General features: G+C 43.4%; 1 protein-coding gene across 1 annotated transcript; it reads left to right on the top strand.

Annotated features, from left to right (window-relative positions):
- Positions 1 to 388: 388 nt before the first annotated feature.
- On the top strand, positions 389 to 11,704 carry SFT2D2 (SFT2 domain containing 2). Its single transcript, XM_055710516.1, has 8 exons — positions 389 to 546; positions 1,766 to 1,852; positions 2,175 to 2,260; positions 3,351 to 3,432; positions 5,492 to 5,527; positions 5,632 to 5,687; positions 6,420 to 6,449; positions 7,126 to 11,704. The coding sequence occupies exons 1-8, from the start codon at positions 484 to 486 to the stop codon at positions 7,163 to 7,165; spliced, it is 480 nt and encodes a 159-aa protein (XP_055566491.1). The 5' UTR covers positions 389 to 483; the 3' UTR covers positions 7,166 to 11,704.
- Positions 11,705 to 12,289: the final 585 nt, after the last annotated feature.

The raw sequence follows: 12,289 nt of genomic DNA, 5'->3' as shown, positions 1-12,289 counted from the left end.
AAGGTGGGACTGTTTGCTCTCTCTTAAAACACCCGAACCCATAAGTTACTGTGGAGAGGCCAACCTCAGTTCGCCGGGCTGCTCTGTCCGGCCGCCACCCCTGCGGGAGGTTTGCGGCGCTGGGGCCGGTGCCCCCGCTCCCGGGAAGCGGCCGCGGGGCGGCTGGAGCACCCGGGGGCGGGCACGGGCCCCGCTGCGCCCCGGGGCTGAGGGCGAGGGGCCGGCCGGCACAGCGCTGCCCCCCGCCCGCCCCCCCCCCCCGGGGGACTCACCGCTCCTCAAGTCCCGGAGGCGGCGGGTCCCGGCCATCTCCGCGGGGGAGCGGCCCCGCCCGGCGGACTACAGCCCCCGGCAGCCTGCGCGCCGCCGCCGGCCCTCGCCTACCTGCCGGGCGCAGGTGCGTGCCGGGGCCCAGAGTTCCGGGGGCGGGGAGGAGCGGCCGGGCCGGGCGCGGGGCAGAGCCGCGGGGCCGGGCCTGGGGCCATGGACAAGCTGAAGCGGGTGCTGAGCGGCCGCGACGCGGAGGAGCCGAGCGGCCTGGCTGAGGTAACGCTCCGCTCGCCGTGCCCTCCGCCTCCCTGCCGCGGCCGGCTGCGCGCCGGGGCCCGGCCGGCGGGGGGGCCTGCGCCGCCCCTCGGCTCGGCGGCGGGACCGGCCTGTGCCGCCTCGGCCCGCCCTTGTGCCGCCGGGGCCCGGGCGAGCGCCGTCGGGTTGCGGCTGAGCCGCGCTCCCCACCTTCCGCCTGCAGCTAAAGGCCCCCGTGTCCGCCCGCCAGCAGCCGCTGCCCGGCCGGGGGGCCCTGGCTGCTGGGCTCGGAGCGGAGGAATCGCTTCACCTGTGCGCGGGCGAGCGGAGGGTCGTTATTCGGCAGCGCTGGGGCGCGGGGATCGCTCCACCAAGGCATGCACCCCCAGGGGACCTTTCAGCCCCCTCTTTATACAAGTCACTCATGACTATTCATTAACTTTTCGGGGAATCATTTACATATTGTTTACAATTCCGGGACCTCCTTAACATATCTCGCACTTGCGTTAGTGTCCTTGAGGAGTGGTCGTCCGGGGGTCTTCAAGGTGGAGATCATGAGCCTTCCTCTGATGAACTTTTTACCTTTTGTGTCTGCGCGGACTCTGTTTCTCGATAGACCGGTGACCATGATTTAAATTCCCTGTCCCGTTGTACGAACAACAACTTAGGACCAGATCTTTAAAGATAACAGAAATCTAAGGCCTCGGTAATTAGCACGTTCTTTATGTCATCAATTCGAGAATGACGTCCTCAGGTCAGCATTGAGGCTCTCTGATTTAGTACATCCTAAAGTCAGCAATAAGGGTCTCCGGATGTTTTTCAACCTTTAGACAGACAAGAGCGCGGGCACGTTGTTTTTTTTTTTAATTAAGTCGTACGTAGGTCATTATTCAGCTCACTATGGGAGGGGGCGGCCGGGTCTCCCGCGGGGGCTCGGGCCGGGAGGCGGCTTGGAGCCAGCCCGGGAAGCGGCGGCGCGGGAGTGGCAGGGGGGAGCCCCCCCCCGACCCCCTCTCCCCCCCCCCCCCCCCCCCACCCGAACAACCAACCCCGCGACGCCCGCTGCCGGTGCTGGCTCTGGTCCGGTCCGGCGGGGAGTGGGGGCTCTGGTCCGGCGGGGCAGGGCAGGCCCTGCGGGGGGGCACGGCTTGGTGTCCCGGGGACGAGTCACGGGCTGCCCGAGTGGCAGAGCCGTTACTACATCGTAACTCGCCCTCTTTGTTTTCCTCCTCGTTTCTAGGTTATTGATGCGGCTTCGTTAGGTTGGGGCACCCGAGTGAAAGGCTTCATTGCGTGTTTTGCAATAGGGTGCCTGTGCTCGCTCTTGGTAAGGACTTTTTTTGCCGTATTTCCCTGATCTTTGAGCTTCAGTAATTACAGCCTTGCTGTATGCTGTTGCTTTATTTATTAATTAATTTTTGAGCCTCTGGGAAGGCATCTAACTCAGTTCGTTAGCTGCGATGCAATGCACTAACTGCTAACAAGAATGCCAATAAATGCAATTTACTTTTGTGTGCATGTGATTCTGCAATTTGGGTTTAAGCTTTCCTAAGATTTCTCTCGTGTTGTGACATTTCTTGCATATATGTCTTTTGCAATGTAAAAAAATATTAATTCTATTCCCCCCCACCCCGTTCGTTTCTTTCTAGGGTACTTGTCTGCTATGGGTACCAAAGAAAGGGCTGATACTCTTTGCAGTATTTTATACGCTGGGGAATATTGCGTCTATTGGGAGGTAACAATCTTTATATATTAGTTCCCTAATAAAGATGTGAAACTAAGGCACAGTGATAGGTGAAGCTGCATAAGTGGTACAAGCTGTTGCATTTGTGTGAGAAGGCTTGATGATGTAGATCATTCTCTTGTTGCTGAATATCAGCATTTCCCCAGAAGTGCCCTGAAACAGTAAAGAAACCTTTTATTTTGTTTATTGCTGTTAGTAATGCATTCAAGATAAAAGTTACTTATTAGTAAAGAAGAATCAAACTCATGTTTTGAACATGGAAGTTTTTTGATTTTGTTGGTTCCCCTCCCCCCCCCCCCCCCCCCAAGATAAAAAAAAATGGTTTGCCATTTTGTATTTTCTGTGTGTTTTGGTGAATATATTTGGGCAGGCTGGCTGTCAGGGCAGGTGTGTTTGATAAGCCGTCATGGCCATTCAGGGTGCTGAAACGTAGCCCCCTTAATTTTGTCAGAGGCATAAACTTCTGTGGCTGAGGAAACTTAACAATATGTCACAAAGCACAAGGAATGGAATTAGAAATACTATAGTGATGAGGCAGAAATATCACCTTAGGTAAAACTTTCACCTTGTTCATGCAGTATCAATCAGTAGGGCTCTAAATGAGGGCTGCAGATCTGCTAAGGGATCGGAGAATGGATCCAGGCCTGAAAACAGCCCTTTATGTAGAGGAATTTAGCTGGGTGACCTGTCAATCCATGCAGAGCCTCTGTGGCTGGAGTTTTTCAAGAGCAGGTTAAAAAAGCACCTGTCAAGAATGATCTCATTGAAGCTGACCTTGAACCATGCTTCCGGCTTGACAGTTCTGCTCTGCTTATGTTAGTTGTAACTGAACAAGTGTGAATAAAATTATAGAATAAATACCTTACACAGAGAAAAGCAGGGATGGATTTTGTCTTGTATGTCCTGTTTCTTTGTTTCTTTTGTTACGCAGCACTGATTACCATAACAACATAGTGTACTGATGCCCCATATCACAGCGATTGAATAAAATACCCCCCCTTAATGAGGGACCTTAATTAGTTACACTTTTGCCTTTCTACTCTCTGTCTTAATCTTTTCTTTTTTTTTTTTCCCTCCAAAGCACTCTTTTTCTTATGGGACCAATGCAACAGTTGAAAAGGATGTTTGAGCCTACACGTTTGATTGCTACTATTGTTATGCTAGTAAGTATCAAAGGAATCAGTTTGAACTCCTGCTAACCTGTACACAATTCCCATTGTAAAGTCCTTTCCTACACATTGATCTATGTCTCAGGGTGGGTAGGTGGGTGGGTGGTTTGGTTTGTTTTTTTGGTTTTTTTCTCTTAAAACATCAAATATCCTGCACATCTGCTGTAGTGGAAAGGTATGTGTAGCACCAGAAAACCACTTTCCTATTATGAAAGACTGAGCTGGGGCCAGGTTGTTATGTTAAATCAGCATTAAGGGTCTGTGCCTGGTGTGTGAACCATGCACATGCTTTTTTAGGGTGCTTGAGGTCACAACATGATATCTACATGTTGCTTAAAAGGTGGGAAACTAGTTTTTTAAAAGTTGTACTACAGAAGTTGTTAGGCATTCTATTTTGCATAATTTTGTCTTTTTTTATTCTATCTGATTTGCTTTAAAGAGCTGTGCAGGTATTTCTACCTCAATTTAAATAATCGTTCCCTGAGAAAGCAACTGGGAAGTCTCTATGCCTTGGTCATCTTGCATTAAAAATACAGAAATCATCCCAGCTGGCTGATAGCTTCAGGTTTTGAAACTCATGTGACACAATGAAACTGCAAACTCAACATTCAACTGAAGTCAGCCCTTGGAATTATTTTTATTTTCAGAAGATAGGAATGGTAGCCAACCCTCTACTGGGTGGGTGTGTGAGTGTGTGTGAAAGTTGCTGCTAAGTTTCAGACTCTTCCTTGTTTAAAGTGCATGTGCTTTTTTGTCTCTTAGACTTCCCCATTGTCCCCTGGAGTCTAAAGTCTGGAAGGTGGTTTAAGCTGCATGACACTGTCCTCCTTTCAGTGTGAATGTCTTCAGAGTGTTTGCTTGGCATCAGCGCTTCCTATTTTCTCTTTTAACTCACACAACTTTTAACTTAAAACAACCAGAGAGGCTGCAGGCAACTGATAAGAGCTTGAGAAACTGACTGTGTATCCTCACAGATCAGAAGCAAGCAGCCTCCTGCTTGGTGTGTTTGTTTTGTATGCGTTTAGGATGCCTGGAGTCAGGAGAATGCTTGGAATGTTGTTAACTGGAATAAAGCCAGTTGTTAGATGTATGATGTAGTATTTAGACCAATGTACAGATCACCACCTTAACTAATGCAAAAACTACATTTAACTTCAGTAATCATGACTGAGGTGAGGTGTGTGATTTCTTTGGCAATGCATGTGTTGCTGTCTTGAATATGTAGTGCTAATTTGTTTATTTTTTTTTTTTACTCAAGCATTAAAACGTGCATTATAATCTCTAGTGGCACAGTGTTACATGTGTATCAAAAGGCTGTTAGATGTTGATGAAGGAAGACCAAGTATCAGCATCGGTTGTAGCTAAATGAGCTGTTGTGTCTTAAATTGAACACAAAAACTTAAAAGGAGGCTCCTGTTAAAACATAAAATAATCCAAAATTGCCTTGTACCCCCAGAGATTTTAACGGTAGTAAATACGGAGTGCAACTCTGAAGAAAAGAAAAAGTGCTGGTTTAAATGGTTGTGCTGGACTTTATATTAAACAGGAGAGCTACTAAGCAATAGCTGAAAGTTCTTGAAAGTGAATTGTAGTTTTAATTAATAAGAATTAAATAAAGAAATAACTTCAACCCCATGGTAACCTTGAGAATCAACAGGAAATATGGCTTGTACAGAAGCAGAAAGACTAAAGTTGTAACTGAAAGATCTTACTTGCAAAATGATGAACTGTGGTATATACCTGTGACACCAAGAAGTGTGTGGGATGAAGCAGGGACCTGCTGATGTTGCAAAAGAGCTGTAGGAACCTCTTCCCCTTTTGCGGCTGTAAAATTATTTCCTGTAGATATTGGGCTGATACTTCTTATTGCTTTAATTCACTTCAGGAATGTAATAGTGAGAGCATTTTAAATAAGGGACACCGTTATGCAGGATTGGATGCATCTATGAAATTATGTAATCTGTCTGTGTGGAGGAACTCATTATAGTGTTGCAATATCTATAAAAACTGGAGTTGTTTCTGTGTTTAATATATATTGTTTGTTTTCTTCTAGTTGTGTCTCATACTAACATTATGTGCTGCTTTCTGGGTGAGTATGTGTGTCCTGTATGTATATATAACTGGGCTGTATTTTGAAAATAAGATTCTTACAATGTTTTCTCTGTCTGCTTGGTTTCTTCTCCCCTCCTTCAGTGGGGTAAAGGACTTGCGCTCCTCTTCTGCATCTTACAGTTTTTTGCCTTGGCATGGTAAGTGATTTCCTCCCTGCACACTCCTATTGTCTATCACACCTAACATCAGCAGCTGAATTGTGAGTGGATTTTGACCTTGCATGAGTTAGAGGGAAGAAGAATTTGTACCCCACCGTTCCCCTAGATGCAAGACAATGCATCAGTGAGGAGCTGACTTACTCCTGCGTCTTGGTCTCTCCGACCACCCCTCTAGAGATGGAGCTCAGGGCTCCATTTCCGGGGGAAGTTCCTCTGAACGTGTTTAATTTCTGTGAGCTTCAAGTAAAACTACTTTTTTTTTCTTTCCATTATAAATCAATTTGTTGCTTACTGTCTGGTATTCCTCTTCTGCAGTTTGTCTTATTCAAAGACCCAGATATGCTAATCAAATGAACTGTCAGTGTTCTTTAAGTTAACATATGCTCTGTGTAATGTTGCAGCAGCATGGAAACTGGTATGAATATCTAGCCAGCACTCAGAAAAATATATCGGGTGCAGGAGAACTGTGTTAGAATGCTTCTACAACGTGCCCCCCCCCACCCCCACCCCGGTTTTGCCGTAGTGTTTCACAGCCCGGCTGGGCTAAGATGACTTGCAAGGATACTCATTCCTGTTGCTCACAACCTCAGAGCTTCATTTTAGTTGTGTGTCTTGCAGTTACCTGTTTAGAGCATCAGAGGAGTTGTTCTTCTTGTTTGTGACTAATAAAATCTGACATGAATAGTAACTTTAAAAATCTTTTCTTCTTAGGTACAGCATTTCCTTCATACCGTTTGCAAGGTAAGCTTCCCTACTCCCTTACTTTTTTGTCATCTTGAGCATTAATGATACAGAAGATTAGCTTATAGAAGCATTGTAGTGTATTGCTTTAAAAGTTTTTCCATGGTGGTTTCTTAGGGGGAGGAAATACATGTAGTTAAATCTGAACATGAAACTAAGCACATTCTCTAGTGGGAGAACACAGATGTAACAAAATGTGAGGGCTTCCCATAAAAATATGTAACCGTGCTGACCATGTGCTAAACTTGAGGCTTACCTTTGGATGTCTAAATGTTGGTCCAAAATGCTACTAGGCAAGTGTACCTTTTTTCTACTTTTTACACCTTCTGTGTAACTCATTTTTTCCCTGTTCCCCCCCCTGAGCACTGTTACGTGTTTGAGCACACAGTTCTCTCCCCTGCTCCATCACGCCCACCCTTCGTTGCACTGCCTCAACACAGGCTGACAGGTGTCATTTCTGCTGCAGTTGGGCAGGTGGACGGTGAGCAGATCCACTTGTCTCTAATGCATTCATGTAGTCATTCAAATTATGAAAGCACAATTAATACAGGGTCAGCTGATCTTTCAAGTCCTCAGTGTCAGTGTGACAGCAGCATGGAATGAGTCTCATCAAGCAGCATAACTGAGGTGACTCTCTGTGTTGTTGTTTTTTTTCCCCTCTTTCTCCTGCCTGTAGGGATGCTGTGAAGAAATGTGTTTCAGTCTGCCTGTCCTGAGAGGAATACTGGATGCTTCACAAAGTTCTAGGAAGTATAGTAGAGCTACGTTAAGATCACTGTGTGTGTATTTTTCCTACTTCTGTCTCCAACATGTGCCTTTCAGCTTGTTTAGAAGCCCCTTGTGTTAAATCCAGTGTGTGCAATTGCTTGGTTTTGTAAGCAATGGTGTCTGTAGGACAGGGTGCTCGTGGTCAAATGAAGTTCAATCTGGCAGAAAAACTAGGTGGAGATCCAGAATCTGTTATGATAATTCTTTATATAAAGTCATGTATTTGTTTGGTTTTGCAAAAGTAACATAGTAATACATGAAGTTTGTAAAATGGAGATCTCTACTCTGATGGGACTATGCCAGTCTAGAGGATTTCTTTTTTCAAGAAAAAAAATCAGTTGGCAACTGATTTGTTACTGACAACTTGTTTTTTGTTTTCAAATAGCCTTATGTCACTTAATCTTTGCACTGTTTACCTTGGATAATGGAATACTGGTATTCTTTTCATGCCTCTTGAAAAATTTTAGGTTTACTTCAAAAAACTTTAATTCTAAATGAAAAGACTATTTTGGAGTAAGTATGAAATGTTTGCATCTTTAATGAAATATTTACTTTTCAGTTTAGACTGGTGGTGTTTCCTTAAAATACATGAAAGGGACATTTTCATCTATAATAACTTACTCCTGTAGGAAAAGCACTTGCAAAATAAGGTTGATAGAATCTTTTAGCTGTCAGGAACCTGAATTCTTTGCCTTGCCTGCAGCTAAAGGTAATACATAAAAGGCAGAAAACTGAAATTTTTCACATGATGCAGGGTGCTTCCCTTCTTTCCCAGCTGCAGCGTAGGGGCCATGCAAAGCTGAGGGCCTGATAGGTAAGCAACGACAGAATTTATGTATGTCCTTTCCCACAGGACGAACTCTGATAAGGTGAAAGCAGGATATTGTTTAAGCAGTTTGGTCCAAGGAGATGTTTTCTTCTTACCTTATTTACAAGTTAGAACTACAACATTTCTTCTTTTTTGTAAGTGGGATCAGTTTTGTGTCTCCTAAAGCTCTTGCATACACTAGCGAAGAACAACTGTTTTGAGGAGAAAGTACAATTTTCTGTTGCCTGTCTTATCAAAGAAAGCGTGTATCAGTCTAGCTGCCAGCTCGAAACAAATGCTGAACGTCGGTATCCAAATTCCAAGGCTACTCTATATTCTGTTCATATTCTGAGCTGTGTATAATCACTTACTCCCAAACCATTGCTGCGGTTAGTTGTTTATAAGCACAGGTTCCCGCTTCTGCGGGGTGAGATACTGTTTAACTGCTTTCACCTTTCCTCTTACCAACTGTCTTGCTGGAGGCAGTGGCTACGAAGATGATTATCCAACATGAACTGAAGTCTCTCTTCCTCCATCTACCAGGAGTTTAGCCAGGTAACAGCGTTCTGTTTGCATGGCAAACACATCCCTGACTTGTACTACAAAGATTTCAATGTAGGAAAGACCTAGATGTACTTGGCAATAAAACATAAACCCACAGTGAAGCCAAGTAATTCTGTGGCTTCCAGAAAGTTACTAGAAACTGAGTTAATTCAAAATCTTAAACTTAAGTGTCCTTCTGATAATTTATAAAGCACAGTACCATCCTTCTGTTAGGATCCTCTCAAAAAAAAAAACCAACCCAAAACACCAACCTTTTGAGGATAGTATGAAAGGGAAATTTCACCAGGCGTTCAGTGGATTCCAGCTGGCTAGAGTTCCTGTTACAAAGGCATCTGAATGGAAAATGCTGCCTTGAAAATATGGCACCGATGTTGGGATGAATCCATTACACAGGATGATCAAATGCAGTTCCTGGTGCTTTTTTATTTTCCTGCTAGAATTTGGAAATTAGTGTTGAATAACTAGGTTGACTATTACTTTCCTTGAAGGATTGTTAAATGCCCAAGAGAGACTGGGAATTACAGAATACTGCTACTTCTTTCCTCTGACTGACCTAAGTATCTAAACTGATGTGTGTCTTTTATCAGGGAGAAGGTTCAAACCTAATTTACATCTGTCAAAGGACCTGTGTTAGTCTTTTATTAGGACTTTGATGATGTTTACAGAATTCCTTTGTGTGAGGGCAATTTAAATGCAACCCTAATGCCTTCTGCATTCCAATATTTAGTTTAACATACTTGGCTGTTCCTGGAAAACACTAGAAGTATAGCATACGTTCCTCCTTTCCCTCTCCAGGAAGTTATGTTAACTTGGATCATCATTCCAGGCTCATCAGCAGTCAACATAATGGAATTTGACTTTGTTCTTTTTTTGAATACTTCAGATTAGGAGTAAAAATCTTTTGCTTCTTCCTTGACTGGCTTCTGAAGGACTGTGGCACCCTGACTCTCTAGCAGTTCCTCTAGAACACCAGAAGTGGGTATGCTGAATATTAGTTTTTCAACTTGCATACTAGCTAACTGGAACATTTTAGCTGACTGTTGTGAGCACAGCCGCTTGGAAGTAAGAAATTTAGGAAACTACCAATATATAGTGGGTAACCTTAGATAGATTATTTTTTTTCCTTACTCCCCCTCCTTTTCCAACTCCACAGCTTTTTATTCAGTAAGAGAGAAGAACAAATCTTCATTTGACTGTATAGCACGTGAGGCTCAGCAGTTGTGCCATTAAAGAAAGGGAATCCAAGGAGAGGTGGCAAAGACACAAGGACTGCCAGAGTGCAATTAGGGCTTATGTTGCCCTTTGGTGTTGCATTCTGTTCCTGTGAAGGTCAGACAGGAGGAGAGACTCACTGTATTCTTGCCAATATGTGAAACATACTCAGGGTTTATCATTTCGTCTACAAGCAGTTTTGATTTAAAATAACTCTCCTTTATCACAACAAACTCTTCAGATTCTTAGTCGCTTATAAGTAGTTATGTTCAAGCTGATGCCAAGTTTAGCAGCAAAAGATTTTCCCACTTTGTTAAAATACTTTATATGATTTTGCATAATCAGGGAGTAAACCTCTCGTGACCAGTTCCAATCTGAATTAGATTACACCATCATACCTTCTTTTCATCATTCATACTACTTTATGTTAAGTTTTGTTACCATCCGCTTTGGTCATCTGCTCAGCAGGAAGCGTGGTGGGCATTTTTGAAGCCCTCTCTAGCTTTCTATCTTAGTGTCCTTCAAGGCAGGAATGTTTGTTGTGTGTGCTGTACTGCAAATAGAGATGTTTGTGTTTTAAATAGCAAAGCTCCTTCCTTCCCAAAGTCCTTGCTCTGTTGCCTACAGCACTTAACTCAAGGTTGACTTTCCTAAAGAAACTTGCATGATGTTGGATGCGCATCTCGGTAGGCTTTGATGTTCTTCCAGAAAGTGTTTTTTGCCCAGCCTCACTGTTGGTCAGCTTGCCTATCCACTTTTTACTTTTTGCAGTACAGATAACATAACCTTAACCAAGCAGCCCTAGCATACAGTTCTAGCATACAGTTCTAGCATGAAATGTGCATATCTGGGATCAGTTGACTTTCCAGATACAGTAGAAATGGAAGTAAGGAGGGTGGTAGTCATGTGTTCCCAAAGTACTGAGATTCTACACATAAAAATGTGGGATTTCTTTTTCATTACTTCAAAGATTTGCTCTGTTTCATGCAATGAAGTCCATTGTGAATACTGGTGCTATCTGAGATGGTTCCACAGGGATGATGTGAACAATTTCCTCTTGTTTAGTATTTACAGTAATGAGATTGTTCATGAACTGTTACAAAAACCAAGGAAGAAATTTCTGCACCAAGTTGAAATTCTTCTAAGAAATTGTTTTTTAAAAAAGGAAGTGGTGTAAGCTTTGTGTGTGAATAAATACGCAAGTTTGGGGGAGGATAGGGACCCTGCTATGGGATGGCTTCCAGCTAGGTGTAAGATGGCAGGCTTGAATCGATCATGATTTGTGGGTAGAATGCAGCTGGCGTGCAATGCATTTGGAGGCTCATGGCACTGTTGCTTACATGTGGTCTGAAACTCCTGTTCTGGGAATTGCCTTGTGGAGTAGTGCGGGCACTTGAAGCTCATCCCCTTTTGCTATGTGCTATGAGATGGAAAGAGCCTCCGAGTCTGAGAATGGTTCTTGCTTAGTTTTGGTACTTAGTCACATTAAGGGAAGTAAGATCACTGTTGCTATTGTAAAGTGAGGAGGATGATGACATTGAAACACGCTTGTCTTATATACTTATGTTTAACAACCACAGCAAATACTGACCATGCAAGACAGAAAGCACAGAAATGGTATATTTTTCTTAAAACCACGTGCCTCACTGTAATGGGACCACTATATTTTTTTAACAGCTGTGGACTTGTTTTGTAAAACAAAACCCAAACTCTCAGAAATTCTCCACAATGTTTTCTACTGTTACTGATTCTATTTGCTGTTGTGCTTTTTGTATGTTTTTACACTGTTTTCTACTTTGACAAACATCTTCTTTCCTAACTTCCAACTTTCTCTGTAATTAAGTGAAATATTAAAAGTGCTGGGGTTTTTTTCTTCAATAAAGTTGTCATTGCATTAAATTAATTGCTGTTATGGTTAATATGGAGTTTTTAATAATGCTGATTCTCCAGATGATGCTGAATTGCTGTGGGTTGTTTTGTTCAAAAAAAAAAAAAAAAAAAGTTACTGTCTTGTTCTCACTTCCTTTGCTGTATATACAGGTACTGCTGAGTTTGTCACCATTGCTGTGCAGCTGTTTCACCCACCATCATCTTCTCTAGCTCAATCAAATTCTTATTGTTCGTTGTGTGCGCCCAGACAACTGGTGTGCCCAATTAGGGTTGTGAAGGTGGGGGTGATAATTTTATTACTAGTTATTCATTTACCTCAAGAGTCAGCCTAGATGTGCCAGCAAAGTAGTGGCTTAGTCCATGCTACAGCACAAATAATTCCTGATACTGTTCTGTCAGCAAAGACTGGAATTAAGAAGCCACATGATCTGGCTCTGTTTGTCGAATAAATACACTCTGAATACTGATGTACACTGGAAGTAAAAAAGCCAACTATTTATGAATGTGTGTTTGTTTTGCCAATTGATGGGGTCAATAGATAGCACACAGACACCAATAAAGAAAATAACCTTAGTTTACTGTTTGTTTCAAATTAATA

This window comes from Falco cherrug, chromosome 5, assembly GCF_023634085.1.
Source record: "Falco cherrug isolate bFalChe1 chromosome 5, bFalChe1.pri, whole genome shotgun sequence".
Lineage (NCBI taxonomy): Eukaryota > Metazoa > Chordata > Aves > Falconiformes > Falconidae > Falco > Falco cherrug.
This window is presented reverse-complemented; position numbering and strand designations above follow the sequence as displayed.

Excerpts from the sequence above, each read along its gene's own strand:
- SFT2D2 (XM_055710516.1), top strand. The coding sequence starts at position 484 with ATGGACAAGCTGAAGCGGGTGCTGAGCGGCCGCGACGCGGAGGAGCCG. Across the intron at positions 1,853-2,174 it reads GGTGCCTGTGCTCGCTCTTG|GGTACTTGTCTGCTATGGGT; the intron begins GTAAGGACTTTT and ends GTTTCTTTCTAG. Across the intron at positions 2,261-3,350 it reads AATATTGCGTCTATTGGGAG|CACTCTTTTTCTTATGGGAC; the intron begins GTAACAATCTTT and ends TTCCCTCCAAAG.